Source organism: Plectropomus leopardus, chromosome 7 (genome assembly GCF_008729295.1).
Source record: "Plectropomus leopardus isolate mb chromosome 7, YSFRI_Pleo_2.0, whole genome shotgun sequence".
Classification (NCBI taxonomy): Eukaryota; Metazoa; Chordata; class Actinopteri; order Perciformes; family Serranidae; genus Plectropomus; species Plectropomus leopardus.
In genome coordinates this window covers 5,948,348-5,966,904 of record NC_056469.1, presented here as the reverse complement: position 1 = coordinate 5,966,904, position 18,557 = coordinate 5,948,348, and the positions used below count along the sequence as shown (strand labels likewise).

General features: G+C 42.7%; 1 protein-coding gene across 4 annotated transcripts in view; it reads left to right on the top strand.

Moving 5' to 3' along the window:
- Positions 1–18,557, top strand: part of LOC121946151 (vacuolar protein sorting-associated protein 13B-like) — a 375,120-nt gene that overhangs the window by 145,339 nt on the left and 211,224 nt on the right. For all 4 annotated transcript variants that reach the window (XM_042490601.1, XM_042490600.1, XM_042490605.1 and 1 more), the window contains exon 22: positions 8,896–9,029. In XM_042490601.1, coding sequence (XP_042346535.1) covers positions 8,896–9,029 — 134 coding nt within the window. The remainder of the gene's footprint in view (positions 1–8,895; positions 9,030–18,557) is intronic.

The window sequence follows — 18,557 nt, the reverse complement described above, 5'->3', positions numbered from 1 at the left end:
ATTGTAGCTCACTGAATACAGGATCTACTGTTCCACAGCTGCCTCAATTCGTTAGTTCATTTGTGTTATTGTGTGACTTTGGTGAATGCAAACTAACTCGTTTAAACACCAAACACACACAATAACACAAACTAACTACCAAATTCAGACAGCAGTCGACAGGCAGCACTTGCGCGCCTTCAGTTTCCCCCCAGAAAATAGCTGTCTGACGATGATGTAAAGCATTAAAAGTATTGTCAACATATTCTTTCATTCGTGACAGTGCACAAGAGGCGGGGTGCAACCTGGACAGGTCGCCAGACTATCACAGGGCAGACACACAGAGACAGACTATTCACACTCACATTCACACTTGCAGCCAATTAACCTAACCTGCATGTAGGGATGACACAATATTTGATTCAGTCGTGTAATATGATAAAAAAAAAACATGCACAATAAGTAGATTGTGATGAATTTCCATTATTAGGATAATTGTGGCTTGCTAAAAGCAGAATCTTAAAAGGACAGCTGAGTGACCAACAATAAAAGAGACTGACAAAACAGGTTACATATGCAGCAATTTCAAAATCCTAATTAAGCACTGTCATATTTTTTCCCTTTTATTGTAGTTTTTCACTACAAAGAACGTACCACTAAAAAAATGATATGTGTCCTATCTGTGATGCAATAAAACTAAATGTTTTTTTTAACAAAATGCAATGTAAAGTCAGGCATATTTAAGCTACATTTTAAGACTTATAAGCATGTTTGATTATTATCGGGATAATATCATAAATCGCTATTATTTTCATGACATGAAACTTTCATATCGTCCCATGCCTACCTGCATGTCTTTGGACTGTGTGAGGGAGCTGGAGAACCTGCAGAAAACCCATGTTGACATGGGGAGAACAAAAAAACTATGCCCAGAGTTTTCATTTCAGTATAGCGTACACTTAAACTAATTTTGATTTTTTTTTTCAGTGGCTAAAAATGTTTTGCTTCTGACCCCCATTCATGTCTTACAAATTAAGTTTTTTCTTCCTTTCATGCTGCAACAATTGAACAGCAATTGTAGTCCAAACTTCCTCAGTACTGCTGAAAGTGCCATATTGGAGTGCACTCAAAAAACAACAAAATTCATCTTCCTGTAGAAACTGTATCAACGGCAGTGTACTGTTTCATCTGATTCCTCCCTGGGTCCACTACAATGAGATTTTCTGCTCCAGGATACGTACTGTTCTGGCCCCTGGCCCCCCTGAGACTCTCTGAAGCCCGCCGTGCGCGCTCCAACCATGCATTAAAGTGGTCAATTCAAAAATATAAGTTAACAGTTTTCATGTCCAGAGTGTGGTTGTTTGAAATACTATTATAAGATTAAATGACCCGATGTGCTGGATCTATGGAATATTGATATAGAGCGGTGTTTTGTTCCGCCTGATTATAAATTGGCCAGAGCAGTCTTTTTCTGTGCCTATTGATTATCATAGTTTTCCACTGGAGCTATTGATTTCCCCACAGAAATCACCTCAGGGAATTACAGAATAAATCATAATCCACTGGAAGAAAATCATTTTCAGAGCTTTTAGCAGTTCAAAGCCTCCTCAGAACAATTGCACTCGCTAGATGTCCCTGCTTCCAATTGGCCATTTGAACGCATGCCTGGCACTTTTATGATGTAAAGAGAGTGTTATGTTGTTTTGTTACCACATTCAGCCTAGCTACAGTTTCGTAGTAATCAAGGGGGACTTTCCTTCAGGCTCTTGTAAGGTGCCTGTTAATGTGTAGGCAAATGTACAGAGACACACAGAACCAGTTCACTGCAGATCATTTCCCAAGAAAGCACTGAGGGCAAGGTGATATCATACTGGAGCTGTGGGGCTGCCCAGCTCGGATCTCAGAGCCCACATCCACTCAACTCCATTTGGCAACAAGATATTTCACTCTCTCTTCCTCTCTGGTTTTGGTCATTGCACATGTTAAATATACACAGTACATGTTACAAAACACCACTGACTTACAGAACCAGCACTGGCTGAATTGGACTGAAGCCAGTTCCGGTGGATGAGACTTTGACTTTGACCACTGCACAGGGTAAAAGATATTCTAGATATTTTCATGTTAGTAAAGACACGTCTGCAATTAAGATTGGATCTCCATCACATAAGGAATCATGTTTCGCTCTGAATCGGTTTGTTTTTTATTATGGCATATACTCTGTGCACTGTAAAAAAATTTTCAGCAAGGTTGTTTTTTGTGCTGAAAATTGTTTTTTTCAAAATTTCCCTTTTTCATAATTGTGTGGCTTCGGTTGGCTTTTAGGATAGCAAATACTTCTGGTCAGCTTTTCTAGTCAAAATATATGGTCCGACTAAATATCCTGGTGCATACACGAGAGGCTGGTGTTTTTGACTTATTTTTTTAAAAAATCAACACAAGACAAAAAAATGTAACTTGTGTCAAGGATTTGTTTGAGGGTTGCTTAGGAACATCATCAGAGGTGCTAACAGTTGTTTTTGTGTGATTAGGCTTTACAAGAATGGCCGCGGAACAGCGACTTTGAAAACAAGTCGTTCCTCCTTCGTTTGAGGTCGATTTCTGTCTGCCCGCACAATTACGCCACAAATTGGTTCACATAAAACTAGCCTCTAAGTATTTTCTTTATTTGTCCCTAATGAATGTTCTTATTGGCAGCAGCTCTGTGTCTCTGATGGAGAGCCTCCCGAGCTTCTCATTGTTCTCTAACATCTACCAGAGTAATGATCTCACTGGCTTTTCTTTTCAAGCCTAAAATTAGCCGTTGGCGCTCTGAGAACATACTTCTTCTGCTGAGAAACCTATCCCGTAACCTGGCTGAGCTTCTTAAAGGTTGGAACCAGCACTGTTGTCTTAGTTCCTGTCTGCTAGTGGTCTGGATAATGGGATTTGATATAATGTTTGCTGTTTACAGGGAGGACCTGATAGAGAAAAAGAGACATGGAAGCATTTGTATTGTTTATATTGTCAATCTTAAAGGTAGAAGACAATACATGGTGGTAGTCTAGGTTGTGGGCCTCCCAGAAACTTTCCAGCACTGATGATTTCTCTGTGATATCAACCGTGGTGCATCAGCAAAAAGGTTGAGAACAAGAGAGAAAGTCCAGATTTCATGTTTGAGAGACATATCTTCTGGGAAGACATTTATTAATATGTTTTGAAGAAAGAAACGGCAGAGAGAAACTAATATATACATTTATAGACACATATTTAAAAGACAGAGAGAACTGATGAGAGGATTTCAGGCAGAACTACACAGTCATACATAACTTTTATCCAAGCCCAAGTAGCCTGATGGAAGTCAGGCAGGTTTTTATTGGCTGCTGCACACTTTTCAGAAGGGGATAATATTTTCACTGTGGAGTTATTTATATAGTTTAATTTTTCTGGTAAAGTCAATAATTTATCAAGGTAATGATGGTTGGAGTAGGGAAAGAAAACAAGAAAAAGGAGGAATAATGAGATAGGAGGCCCCCCCTGAGAAGCATGGTTGTAGTCTGTAGGGGACTGGACTCGCTAGATGAGAAAGTGTTTGGCCCCTGCACACTGATGAGCCCGTACAAACGTCTCCCTGACTTCCAGGGCAGACAGAACAGTCTGTTGGGGATTGATTTGTCCTTATGTATCCCTTTTCTGCTTTCATGAATGATAAGGGTATTAGGCCTTGTGGATGTTGGCTGTGGTTTTTGAGGTTGAAGTGAGAGGAGCAGCGAGGGAAGTCGGGGTTGAGTTGTGGTTCATCAGACGTAGCGTGGATTAGTGCGCAGGCTGGAAGGGGGCTTAGTTCAGATGACAGAGGAACATGAGGGGATTGGAAACCGGCTTGAGATGATTTCACAAGAGACGTTTCAAAGGGTCCTGGTGTCACACTTAGAAGACATGTCTTCTTGTTTTCATTCTTTACATGTTGCGTCACGGTCTGGCTGGCAGAAGCTCTCTCTTCCCCTCGCCTCTTTTTTAGATAAGTATCTCCACTGTATATTGTATAGGTTGGATAGCGATGTTGTGTATGATCGGGCTGAACTCTGATGATAATGATGATGATAATGATGATGAAAGTGATGACGATTGCCATGGGAAATGTGTGTGATCCTCTTCTCGCTTTCCTTCCTGCCAGAGACATCAGAGGTTGTCTCCACATGCCTGAAATGAAAAGTTTTCCCTCCACAACTACCTTGACTAGTTAGGGGACTTCCTAAAGCAGACCTGGCAGACAGAGAGATCCTGCAGTTTGTGTGTGTGGAGGAGAAATAAATGGGCAAGATAAAACTCCTCTCTCCCATTCCTCACCCCTTCAGTCAGCCTGGCCACCGCACTTCTTCACGGCGTCTTCAATAGCCCTGTAACAAATGGACTTACGTAAATATTTAAATAAACACCAACTTGCATCCAAAACAAATAGGCGGGCGGGTTTATTAGAGAGCCCCATTGCTGCCTCCGCACGCAGCTGTAACAGAATATACAACACTTCAACTCACTGTAAACCATTTGTAAAAGGGAACATACCAGAAAGATAGCAGGCGGCATTGGGAAATGCCGAGATCGCTAAATGAGGCTTGTTTTATGGTTGACTTGCTCAACTCACATGGGAAGGATAAATGGATGCTTTGTGCCATTATTGTTGTGATGATGTTATGAATTCAGTGCTCGTGTATCAGAGTGAAGTGGTGTGTGTGTTCAAGCCATAGATTGTAAAAAAAAAAAAAATAAATAAATAAAAATGGATGTAGCTACCGTGTTGTCACCCGCTCCTTTGTGGACTCATGTTTTGAAGACTTGAGTTTGGCATTTTGACAATCCCCTTTTTGTTTTTTTGGAGCCAGAAGTGACTTTATTTGGGCGAGAGGTTCGCGCTGTGGAGAAGCGAGGGATGGATCTGACTGATAAGCCGAGGACACGATTGGCAGACAGCCTGTCACTCAAAGTTGCATAACAAGTTGCATAAAAATAAAATGTAAATGAGTGAGTTATAAAAAAAAATGCACCCCCTGCACAATTGAATGCCAGAATTAGCTATAAAGACCAAATTCTGTTTTTTTTTTTTTTCACCAGGCTGCAAACATTTTTATTTCTGCTGTAAAATCGGGCATTTTAAGATTTAGGTCTATGGGGATTGCCTGGCCTCTTGAGCCTGCCTCAACTGGCCAATCAATGAACTGCACTTTTTGGCATTCCATGTTGGCTTCCTTTTCCAGTCCTGGAGATTTGCTGCTTGGGTCTTGCACATGTTTTTGAGTGTGTTTGTATTATGTGCGATTTGCACTCACCACACCACACACACCCTCACACATTTTACAGCGATGTTACGCCGCTGCGCTGCAGTTATGTTGTACATCATGAAATGAGGCAACACTGATTTGTTTCTCGCCTTCAAGTCAACGTGTTGTAATGAGGCTCTGGCCACTATGTTTTCTCTGATCAGTTGACACATACTCAGACTTTGGGCCCTGAAAGACACAGGCTTTTCGCTTGCCGGGAGATGTGATGGAACTGTTAAAGACGATGAATAATTACCGTCAGAACACTAGAATGTTTATAGAGAACTTGACTGGCAGCTCCACGCTATAGCTGAACACAGAGAGAGAAAGAGGGAGTGGTGGGAGAGAGTGAGAACAATACAGGAGGAAAAGAAAGTGGAAGGGTGTACGGTCAGAGTTTGGCCAATAAGATTTTAGTCTAATGGCCTAACAGAGGGTGAAAATGAGGACATGGCTAAGATGGCACGAGACAAGGGGAATAACCCCACTTTAAGAGGACTCTCAGGACTTGTTAGGCCTGGGCAGGTTTAAGAGCTTTGGGCGCTCCTGTCATATTTCTCTTTCATTTGAATTTAGACCTCTTGTGTTCTCTCTGTCTTTCTCATTCTGTCCCTGCCTGCCTCACTCTTTTTTTTCAATCCCCTCCCTGCAGAAATGGCGGGCGCCAAGTCACTATAACAAGATATGGCAGTTTCATTCCAAATAATGACCCCAGGATTAACAAACAGTCCTGGAATGGTATTTAAAACAAAGCAGAAAGCAGACTGGCCTTGCATTGTTACTGCCTATGCTGTACTTTAGCGCACTTTCTGATTGGCCTAGCAGACTTTCTCTTGGGAAGGACATTCACAGTCTTACCTACCCCCAAAGTAAAAAAAAAAAATCTCCCCCTGGTCTATTTCAGGTGAATGTTCTATAAGGTCCATATGATTATGGCAATAACCAGTTTTTAGATGAAAACTGCAGCCAGTACCACCTTTGAGGCCAGGCCAAAAAGTAATAATATCAAAAAGAATGATGGGTTCCTCCAGGACAGGGCTAAAATTTTAAGGTGGTTTTGATTTGAAGTGAGAAGTTAGTAGAAGGTTAGGGTGTTAAAAGCTGAATTTAATGGTAATTGCTCTAACTGCCCATGGCTTTCTCTCTTGGCCCGATTTCAGATTCTGTGCTGACATGTGTTTGCCCACACTTATAATAATACTCACTGCATGTTGTGCATTATAAAAATAATTCCACAGGTTTATGTGAGTGCAAACTGCACATGGTAAACTACATATCCACTCACATATGCGTGCATATTCACAAACTCAAAAGAATCACAGCTAAATATTCCCCAACTTCTAGTCATGCAGCATCCACTCCACCCTCAACCCTAACACTCTCATAGTGTGTAATGGATTATTTTTGGTAAATTTGGTAAAGTATGTGTGACCAGGACTGATGTTTGTGAAGCTGAGAAGGGTGGTCTCTGTTTACTTTAACATTTCATCAATGATGATTGGTGAGGGTGTGAACACATTTTGGGGTCTGTTTTAGTGTTTATTCTGTTGTGTGTTGTCAAGGCAGTGCATGTGTGTGGATATACAGTATGTTTGCGTTGTATTTTCCGATGTGGTAAGGCGCTGTTTGGCTGGGCAAGGATGTATTCCGGGTAATGGGGGGTAACCATTACACTGACGTAAGTGTGGTGTTTCCAACGATAACCACCAATGGAGTTAAAATCATGCAGGGTGCAGACATTGACTCATGCATGCCCAAAAAAAAAGCATGTGCAGATACACTACATTGTTACAACCTACTTCATGAATAAACACACATCCACGCAGAGCCACTCAAGTCCCTTGAGAAAAGTTTACTTGGTCTAGACAGCTGGGCCACATGACAGAGAGCAGCAGCCACAGAGCTCTGTCATGTCTTTATGGATCCCCTGCAGAGCTCAACAGGAAACAGTCTACTAATGCTGTGTGACAGGAAGACTCTTAACACACACACAGCCCTCTACAACAAAACACTATTGACAACCCAATGATATCACAGTGGTTTATGCAGCACTCTCAGCACATTATTCAATGAATGACAGTCCATGAAACACAATCTGTCCTGTCAAAGTCAATTTTTGCCATCTGTCACTATGTGGATATTTAGTAAAGTATACGAACATTGGAATTGGTTGTGTACAAGGCTTATAGAAACGATGTAGCTGACAAACAAGAATGAGGGAGAAGGCAGATTGGAAAATATGGGCTGTCAAATATATAAAATGTACAGTGTGGTCAAAGTACTGTGCGTAGTACGTAATGATGCAGCAATGATCGCAGGCATCATGACAAATACAGTCCATTTCATAGTCCCTAAATGCCAGAGGCACCTGGATGCTGTGTGTGAGAAAATACTGTAGGAGAGTCTAGACGCGATGATCTCGGCCCTCAGTCTGGTTTCTTCCACTTGCACACAAAGACACACACACACACACACTTTACGCAAATGCACCTGTGATCTTAGTCACTCAGCTGTATGCACATATTCACACATGCTCCCACCCACAAGTTTTAGGCAGGTTGCCATGTCAGCCACAAACCAGGGTAGCTAACCATCATTTTTGTCCATCACCCTGGAAACACACTCTTGTTGCCATGATAACCTGTTTGGCTGTTTAAGTGATATTTGGGAGTGTGGCGTCTGAGGAGGCACGGCGGTGCTGTGACATCACCGTTGTTTCATGGCAACTGTGGGAGCAAGCTGCTGAGCAAGGCAGACCTTTAAATCATGCAATATGTCTTAATGTGTCTTCAGAGGGACCCCCCTTCCCTCACCTCTGACGCCTGATGGCTTTAACATCCACAGACCTCAGGCTAACCCAGTAGAATATGTGTTTCTTCTATATGCCTCTGTTCTCCTTTTTTTCCTCCTCTGTCTGAGCATCTTCTTTTATCACAAGAACTATCTTTTGAACACTGAAGGTGTTATTTGACCTTCAGATTCATATGGTGAATGGAAAGGCTGATTGAGGGGGTTGTTACTGTATGATTTGTGTGCTTGGCCGTTGCCATGAGTGTCAGGGCAGACAATCGACCTTCGTCTGGACCACAGCAGGCACACTAGGACATGTCATGTCTAGGACACTGTGTGTGTGTGTGTGTGTGTGTGTGTGTGTGTGTGTGTGTGTGTGTGTGTGTGCATGTACGCATGCATGCACATTCTCTCATTTCTCATAGCTCCCTCTCCTGCTGCAGGAGACAAGAAACCTGAGTGCCAACATTACATCACCTCAATGAAGTGTCAGTTAAACATCATATAACATGATACTGTACAGCAAATGAAAATAACAGTGAATTATGAAGAAAGTTAAGTAAAGGATTGATGCAGGACGGTACATAGTCGTAATCTTACGTCTTTTGTACTCTATATTGATTTTATATAACATGTTAGAGGGTGCTACATTACTTCTGTGGTAAAGAGTCTACTTCATTACAACCAAAGTTTAAATAAAACTAATTCACATTAACACTTAAACAGCACTGAACAATGATGCACAACTGCCTTTTTTTCTTTTGTTTTTTTTTAACAAAATGTATGAGTCTAATTTCTTTTGTCTTTATCACCTCCTTTCTTTTGTCAGAATCACGTCCCCTGTCCATCCCAATGAAGGTGATGCCTGACACCACAGCAGTGGAGTCATGGACGGCCTCAGAGGAGAGAATGAAGGAGCTCATCGCCCAAGCCTGGGATGCTGTTAAACGCCTTACTCTACAGGTACCAAACTATTTTCTGTACCATTAATGTTGTGTTTGTGTATAGAAGCAGGTATACAAGATATCTATTTCCTCTGGATGGAAGTCCTTTGTTGTTGTGCAAGATTTCACGGTATCTAGTTCTGTTTGGTGCAGAAGTGCCGACTTATTGGTCTTTGCCTTGACCTTAAACAGAGGTTACTGGTTGTCACACACGTCCGGGAGCAGTTTTACATTTCCAAACACCAGTTTCCCAAATCTACTTTAGAGACCATTAACTCCTCTTTCTCTCTGAGGTACTGAGGTTTAGCTCAGCCCGGCCCAGCTTAGCTCTCTGTGGTTGTGGCCATATGGCTTCCAGGGACCTCTGTTAGCTGTTAGCCCATTGGCCTGTTTTACATTCAGATGCATACGTAGCGTCTCGTGTCCCTTTGTGGTGGGCTGACTGGCGGGCTCGCTGGATGTCCCTGTCCGTCTGTTTAAGTGTCTTACTGGATTGTGAAGTGCTCCCATTGTGTGGATGCTTGCTGCATCTTGACTGGACCAGTTAGCAGAGCCCACATCACAACCAGCTCCATCTGAAATACATCAAGAAGTGCTGACAGCTCTCTGACAGGGCTCCTCTTGATGCAGGAACACAACATCATGGTGTATGCACACGTGTGTCCACGCACACAGTACTTATGCCTTTCAGTACATTACTGATTGGGAAATATGGACATCTTTGTGTCCAGTGATGTATTAAGTTCATTTAGGACTGCTGGTCTACAGTTTGCAAACATTACTTTGAAGATGGTAACCACATTTACCAAGAGTATAAATGTTGCATTTTTGTTAGGCAAATATCCTGGTTTTTGGTTGGCCACTGTAAACATCAGAGCTATGTTAAAATACTACAGTTAGGCTAATATTCTCATCATTTTGCTTGGCTGATTTCAGTATCCCACAGATCACATTATCATCTCAATGTCGGTTTTCTCTGTCAGCACACAGTCAGACTCGAACACGGTTATGGTTACATGGTGATGTCAACAGACTATCAACTCACAGATTATGATAACTTCACTGGATCCTGTTTTCATACCTTTTCAGCAGTGTGTTTTAGATGCAGGCAGGTCATCACGGACACACTTAAGTTTTCTCTTAACAGGTTTATTCATGGCAACAGAAATACTGTGTTCCAGGGAATTGAAGTGCAGGTAAACTGAATCAGTCTTAAATTGGACTTTAGCTAATAGGCATGTTTCTTTGTGCATGTAAACAATAACCACTGATGCAGGAGTCCAGCAACCATTCTTGATTCATCTTAATTCTCATTGCTAGGACCACACAAACCGATGTCAGTCAAACATGAAAGAGAGCATGACGCATGTGAATTGAAATAATGCTTCAGAGCCCAGGTCCCATGTCAGCCCATTGAGTTGTTTACAGTACTTCCACAAAAGTTAACTCAACCCTCTAATAGTTTGCTGAGCCCGTCATTGCCTCCACTTTCCTCTGTCCCCTTCGGCTGTGCGACTGGGACCACACCACGTACTGCAGCAGTAATTAGGAAACAGTCTGTCCTGTTGACATGGGAGTGGAAGCGGACCAAACCGAACGACCCGACAGCTGGTACCCCAGGCCTTGGATATCCCCAAACTTAAACCACTCCATTTATTTTAGTGTGGTGTAAACAGAATACCTAATGGCTCACACTTCTGCTGCACATGTGCCCAATTTGGCATACAGGGTTTTCTCGGTCTTTTACAGAGCAGAGAGAAATAAGAGGGAAAGAGCGAAGGTGGTGGAATGAGATTGAGGGAGAGAAAGTTACAATTGTATTTATTATTCTACGGCTGCTGAAACCACTTAAGGCAGTTTAAACAGAATAAGGACACGTGATAGCTGGTGATTGTGTAAATTGTTTTAAAAATTCTCATCGTCCTAGTCCTAGATGCAGTCATGGTGCTTTGTTGCTGTGACATAAATTCTTTCCTACAATTTCACAGCAGAAGGTAGAGGTCTTGCACAGATGCTAAACTGTGGGTTCATTTTAATATGAGTAAGTAAGAAAATAGTGTGGATATCGCTAAGAAAGTCTTGGTAGACTGCAGCTCTACCTGCTCTTCAACCAATCAATCAGTCAATCTGCGAGTTACCTCTGAATTAACCAAACTTACAATTTTTAGCCCGGAACCTAATGTTAGCCATCCTCCACCAAGGGCTCCAGTGTGATTGCATCACTTTTAGAAGCTTTGTAATCCCGCCTTGAACTGCAGTTAAAATTATTTTAAAATACTTCCATAATGATAAATCTCATACTCAATATCTTTTGTGATTATTTATCTGTTTTACATTAAAAATAAGAGTGTTTAACTTTGGGTAAAGTGCTGTTTTTGTCAACATCAAAAGCCATCCAATCACAGTGGAGAAGGGGCGGGATGAAAATACCACAAAGACCAACCATCGTAGAGGACAAATACAATTGCTGAGCAATAATAGCTGCTGCTTTTCAGCTGGGAAAACAAACACTTTGGTAGACATTTGGCTTCATTAAATTAACACCAGGGATTGTCTGACCACTGAGAATTTGGTTAGACAAGAGAATATCGACCAGCTAATCGACCAACCAACCAGAGGTTTACAGCCATGGAAAATAGTGATAATGCAGTTTGGAAAAGCTACAGTACATGAGGTTTACATTTGAAGCTGTTTGTGAACTGCTGACACTGGTGGAATAAATGACAACAAAGAGCACAGAATGGAATAAAACATGTTCTATATTTTCAGTTAAGTGTCATACATTTCAAGGTCTAATGCACTTTGCTGCATCATCCTTTATCTTACCCCCAGAAACAGCATAACCTCAAAAAATCTGTGCAAGCAATTCTGTCCCACTGCACTGCGCATTTCATTACAGTGTGACTCTATCCTCAAGTATAGCTTATGTAATGTCTTAGACACATATCCCACTCAAAGTCTAAAACCAGAATAGCAGCTGGAAAAAGCAGAACATGCTCTGCTTCTATTTGTAGCTTTCTGCTCTAAAACCGTTCTTTACACCATACTTGTCTTTTTCAATGACAAACGTAGTTAGCATTGATTCCTGGTGATGGCCCGTCATGCGTGGTTAGGGCACAGATTATTATCTGAATCCATGAGTGTCACGCTCTATCTGTAGCTGAGTGCTTCAAGCAAACCCCAGAAATGATTCTGAGCCATGGTTTCTCTGTGACTTCAAATCCAGTATATTCCTATCTATCTCCATTTCTAACGCCCTCTTCTCCTGTTACCTCGCTAGAAATGATAGGCGATTTTCACCCTACCATGAAAATGATCAAAACTTTATTCATAATCCACTCAAAGCCACCAGAGAACTTCCTTTAATCTCCTTAAGAAAATTGTCAATGATAAAGATGGACGGGCAACTAATGTTGAAAACAGATGAGCTGGTTGGCCTGAGGAAAAATGATTCATTTTACACGTACAATGACGCAAATAATTGCTGGGACAAATAGCTTCTATAATAGAGTTGAGTCAATTCCTGGATTTGGTGATCTGGTCCAGTATACAAGCTTAAACTGGTTTGATTTTATGCAAAGTGGCTGAACTGGCATTTGTCATACATTTTTGCAAATTGAAAGTAGCCTAACATTACATCCGCCAGCAGTGCCGACAGCATCACGGCACAAGAAGATGAAGAATTTCTAGAAAGCTGGAATAAAAGGCAAGAAGGAAAAGATGCTCCTATCATCTTCATCTCTGCTGCGCTGTTTGCATGAAGTGCTGTAGTTGCTTAATGGCTTGTCTGCTTTATCTTTCTCCTGGGTTCCATAGCCAGACAAAGTGTCAGTAGAGCTATAGGGCACAGGAGTCCATGTTGTTACGCCTACTTTGGCATTTTGCTGACAAGAAGAGGAAAGTGCATGCTGTGTTTGTTTACTAGAAAATTCGTGTGTTTTGGGGGGTGACAAGTCAAGAGGGCTCTCTCAAGTATTTAAAAAACCAACTCCAGGTGGTAATGTTGCGCTGTTCTTCTTCCTTGCCATTCTGTGTACAAGTATGATATGGGGGGGCATTGTTGTTCCACTATTATGCCTTTAGTAATGAAGCCTTGTCTCAATTTGTTCCACTCTGGAGCATCTGCTGAGTCAACTGCAACACCTAGAGGGAAATTTCTGCATAGCGGTCTGATCTGGTGTTTGGCACGATATCAAACTAGTTTGGAATTTTTTATAACAGCCCGATCCTTGACAATAGTTGATTAGTGTAGAAAGGATGAACTGAGAATAAGAGAAAGTCTTGATGTGGATGGAAAAGTCATTTACCAAAAGGGAAAGAACCAGCGTCTTTGACACACCATTAAAACAGGCATGGTGAGGTCAGAGGGACATACCATCCAAACTGAGCCTCTTAGGCCCAAGATGGCGGAGTCCCGTTGCCATTACATACATCACAGATGATCCGTGTTGTACACATGAAGGATGTTTTTCCCTGTGGAGGCAACTAAGTTTTTCGGTCATGCAAGGCCACAATTTGTGTAGGTGGTGTTATTTTAGTTGTCACTTCACATTAGGCACATCTGAAAATGGCCACTCGCCCTCAGCCTCAGAGTTCTGACTCTACTCTTTACTTCCTTCTCTTCCTTCAACTCTTTTGTGACTCTTGCATGTTGTACATCTCTTAAACTCTTCATTTGCCTTTTGCGTTCATACCTCTCAGGTCCCTCTCTCTCCCCTGCATTTCTCCCCCCACTTATTTCCTGCCTACCCCCTCTCCCCTACGGATCGCCCTCACCCCTTTTCATCCTGTCGTCTCCCCTTCTCAGCCCCATCCTCCCAGAGGACACCCATGTTCTCTCTGGGCCCTGATAATAATTGCATCTGATCAGGATGGTGATTCTATTTCAGGAATTTTGCAATAATTCCTTCTATTTAACACATGAATGTGTTCAGCGCTGGCAAAGGAGCACGTTGCTACCAAAACTGAAATGGGATCTGCTGAAACAGAGAGACCGTTGCCATGGAAAAATGAAGTAACACTGCTCCCTGCAGCTGCCATGCATTAATGAGTAGGATATTTTTTGAAAGAGAGAAGGAGGATGAAAAGCAGTGGGGTAGAAAAGGTAAAGTGATGGAATGGAGACGAAGGATAGGAGGCAAGGAAGAAGGGGGGAAAATGGGCAGAAGGTGAGTTTTAAGGCAGGAGGAAAGCGAGAGAGGGAGATAGAAAGGAGGATCATGTGTACTGTATGTTTGGTGTGGCTCAGATGGAGCTGGCCAGATGGTTTCCATGAACAGGATCTGACCCCCGGCTGGAGCGCCTTCTGCAGGCACATTACTTCATCCTCTGCCCCCCTTCCTCCATCCTATCATCCCTCCTCTCAACACCTCACCCTCCCTGTCTGTCAAAGCCCACAATTTCCAACTGATTTGTAATTGCAACTTTAATTTTGTGCCACTTTAATCACCATGTTTATATGGGGATTTTGGTAATGCATTGCCACCTTGCAAACTCGATAGTCATTTTATGAACCCTTAGGGTTTTTATCTCTGGTAGATATTGCAACTTAAGATGTTCTGTTATGAGGTTAAGTGCATACCAACACAACCAACACAATCTACCATCACAATTAATCTCATGACCCAGCTCCGGCCATGAATAGGGTCATAAGCTACCCATTAAGAGAGAAAAGCCCATATTTTAAAATATTTTAGGACAACCACATGTATGCAACATTCAGAGCATTAATACAGCAGCAAAAGAACTTGTTAAGATTTGCTCTGTCAAGATATCGTGGAATAATGGGATCCTGATCAGAGAGTATAGTTTCTCACTGTCTTTCTCTCTCTCTCTGTTGTAATCAGAGTTTGTTGTTGTGGTAGATGTTCCGGCGGCGAGTGCATGTTAGTCTGTGTTAGTCCCTGTGTATTTCACTGAATAGCCGATGGCCACTGATAATGCCATCCCAACCCACAGCATTTTGCAGAGGCATATACCCGTCGGTTCCCCCTCAGGTTGAGATAATTAGCTCTGTCATAATTCTTGCAGTAGTTAACAACGTTTGCACCATTAGCACTGAGATGCTAGTCACTGATTAAGCCACTTCTGTGTTGAGAATCATATGCAGACAACCTGAATCAGACTTCAAATCACATGTATGCTCTAAATGTTGTATAGGCATGTAAGTCAGGACAATACAGTAGCATATTAGAATCAGTTATCACACTCAAAAGCAAAAGTTACCCACACATTCCCAGGGAATTCCCTCAGAGGACCCCTATTTATTTAATAATACTATTTTTCAAAAATGCATGTGCATGTTTGAAAAATAGGACCTATAATAGGACCTATAACTCTGCATACTAGCACATCTTGTTGCAACAGACTTGTTTTTCAAAAAGGCTGAAAGTCTATATGTTCTGACAGAGCATCATCGGAAAAGTAGATAATGACATTGTGTTGGTTCTTGTGTGAAAGATTGCAGGAAAATTAAAGGTTTTTTATGATAGCTTATAGTCCCTGGTTGGCTGTTTTGCAAACAAAGAGAAGGGTTAATGCCGAGGGCAGAACGCAGTGCGTCTCTCCTGACATTCATTCTGCACAAATATCTCCTCACAGAGAGGGAGCTTGAGAGTAAATTGGAAGGAAGGAGAGAAGGAGGAACATAGAGTGATACAGTGGAGGTACTGGGGGAATATGAAGGAGAGAGTGGGAGAGAGGGTGTGCATTCTCTCCTGATTACACACTCATCCTCCCTGGTATCGCCTGATCTAAATCAAGACCCCTCAATGTAACAGTAGATGTGTCATTAGCTGTTTACCGAGTGAGAACACCATGTGTGCGAGCGTGCATGCAGGTGTGTGTGTATGTGTGTGTGTTTGCATGCACATGGGACGGGAGCGCTCATGTGCATGTGTGGCCAGAATCCCGTTCCATCATCTGCTGCTGTGTCAATACACTGATGACCTCACAGCCATTATAGGCGCACACACATATTTGACCCTCTCACCGGGCTGCACTGGAAAAGTGCTTACCAGGATTCTCTTGTGTCTGTAACCTCTTGAACCTCAGAGGCCGAGAGACCTGGAACTGATTTTCATTAGGATAAAAACTCACAGCAGCTAGAATTTCAAGATTGGGATGTTTTAAAAATTGTCAGGGAAAAATGATGGTGGTTTTTACCCTCATCTTCTGAATGTGTTTTGGATAACTTGCTTGGAGGTGAATCTGGTTGGGGCATGCATCCACCCTTTGTCTTTGAACAGAGGAGGAAATCATGCCAAACACAGGTCAAATTAGATCAGCTGAGGATCAGGGCAGCCCAGTTTGGCCTACTAGATTGGGTCACACCGCATAAATCAATCGTGGTGAGAATTTGCCAGAGTTATCCAGTAAAAGCTCTTTTCATCTGCAGTCCATCACCATTTGATCCAACTTGGCCTGTATTACATGCTGCATAACATAATCACAGCCACCTCCATTCACTTCAGCTGGCCCAGAGCAAAATTGTCTGGCCACACCACTACTGTAGATGCACCCAGCCAAGGCTATTTCATACATCTGTGCCATTAGTCCTTTGTTTGTGAGGGCTTTTATAGAAGCTCTCAGCTGCACCATGAATAGTGCAACTATTGCCTGACCTTTTGCTCAGTCACAGTTACCCCATTCCCAGTTAAAAGGTAGTCTGTAAACCAGGGCTGTCCCTTGGAAGTCGGAGGTTTGAATTATCAGTCGAAGACCACTCAGTCAACTGAGACTGCTTCAAATCGAGCAGTCGTTTTGGGGTTTTTTTTTTTTGCTAATTGATAGTCAATGTTCTGTGCAGTGTACTTCCAGGGACATTTTGGTCCCCAGATTTTGGAGCTGAGTGAGCACTCTTGACTTTCACACTTCTCTTTGGTACAGGCTGTTGTGTAGAAGTAGGCAGCAGCACATGCGGGTTAACTCTGTAGTTAACATGTGGTTATGTTTATACATAAAAACGTCTGGGTAATGGTTAGAAAAACATCATGTTTTGGCTTAAAATACTGACATTGTCTTCTTTCTCCTGCTGAGAACTGGTGCATGAAGAGCTCACAGCAACTTTTTATGACACAGTCTCTTGCTTTTGCTTGATATCTAGTGTTGGCAAAAAATGTTTTTGCACACTGCTGATCTGCTGTTAGCTTGTTTACTATATCAAAAGGAATTCCACCGTCATACTGAACGTCTGAGCCTCTTAATACTTTAATACTTTATATGGTAAACAACACAAACAAACAAAAAACCTGAAATGAAAAATATTCATTGAACAGCCAAATCTGATTTGACTGGTATAACTGAGTCGGGTATAGCCCTACTCTGAACAGAGCCATCCTAATTGTCCTTGGCCTGCTCAGCCGAGACCTCAGCTGTCACATCAGTCTTGGCCACCCTCTCCCAGTGCATCTTCAATCCTAGTTTGGTGTGTCCACCCCGTGGAGCCCATCTGCAGTGGCACACCATGCTGGGGTAGTTGAGGTGTGATTGTTTGAGATCGAGGGCGGGAGCAGGCGAAGCAGGCCAGGCAGGCCGCACTCCTAAGGCCACTGCTGGATCAATAAACGCAGCGATCAAAGTCGCAATTAACCCACCGCGCTAACACAAACAGCCGGGCCAGCAGAAACAAACAAAGCCTTCATGTCACCTAAAGCGTTTATTTTTGCAGATTTCCACCTCGGCCAGGGAGACCTCCAGCGCTTGTCAGCTTCTGTAAGCAGTGTTAGAAGAGAGGAATGCAGGGCCACAGGGATGGCTGGCTGCCTGGCTGTGCTGCCGTGCCAGGCCACGAGCTTATTGCTTGCGGTGGCATGTGGGTGAGACCCAGCCTATCTGTTGTCAGGAGGCATCACGCTTAGATGCCTTTCTCATAGACATTAGAGAGGAAAGCTGCTTTCTGAGGTCGCAGGAAAATCTTCATTTGTGTACATCCATGTACCACAACACACATCTGCACTGTGTCATCTTCAGATACACGCATTAATCATGTTCATTTACACCAAGACACTATTTACTCTATTTTTACACTATTTACACAATTACACTCACTATTCCAAATGTGTTTTTGGATAGAGCTGGAAATGCAGGCGGATATGCAACAAGAAGGGGGAGCAGGAGGTTAACAGTGGGTGAGTTATCCAGAGAGATGAGGGGGGCGGAGGGGGGGTTGCTCTGTGGACCTTCTGTTCATCTGACCGGCCACTTAGGAAACACAGTGTCCCGTCTGGTGCAGGCACAGGAAGATTACATTTGGAGAGGTATCAGGTTTTCAAAAACAAAGGGATGTGTTTTCCGTTTGCTGCAGATCTCTCCACTGAGATTTTTCTGCTCCAGAGTTGCAAATGTTTTCACCCGGGATGCTGGGAGGGTGTTTCTAATTTCCTCTCCTCTATCTCTGGGTGATTTCCTGTGTGTCGTGGCTTGCTTATTGGTGTGTGTGTGTGTGTGTGTGTGCGTGCGTGCGTGCGTGCGTGCGTGCGTGCGTGCGTGCGTGCGTGCGTGTGTATGAATGTGCAGTCGAGAAAATGGGGAGAAAAATGTGTCAGTA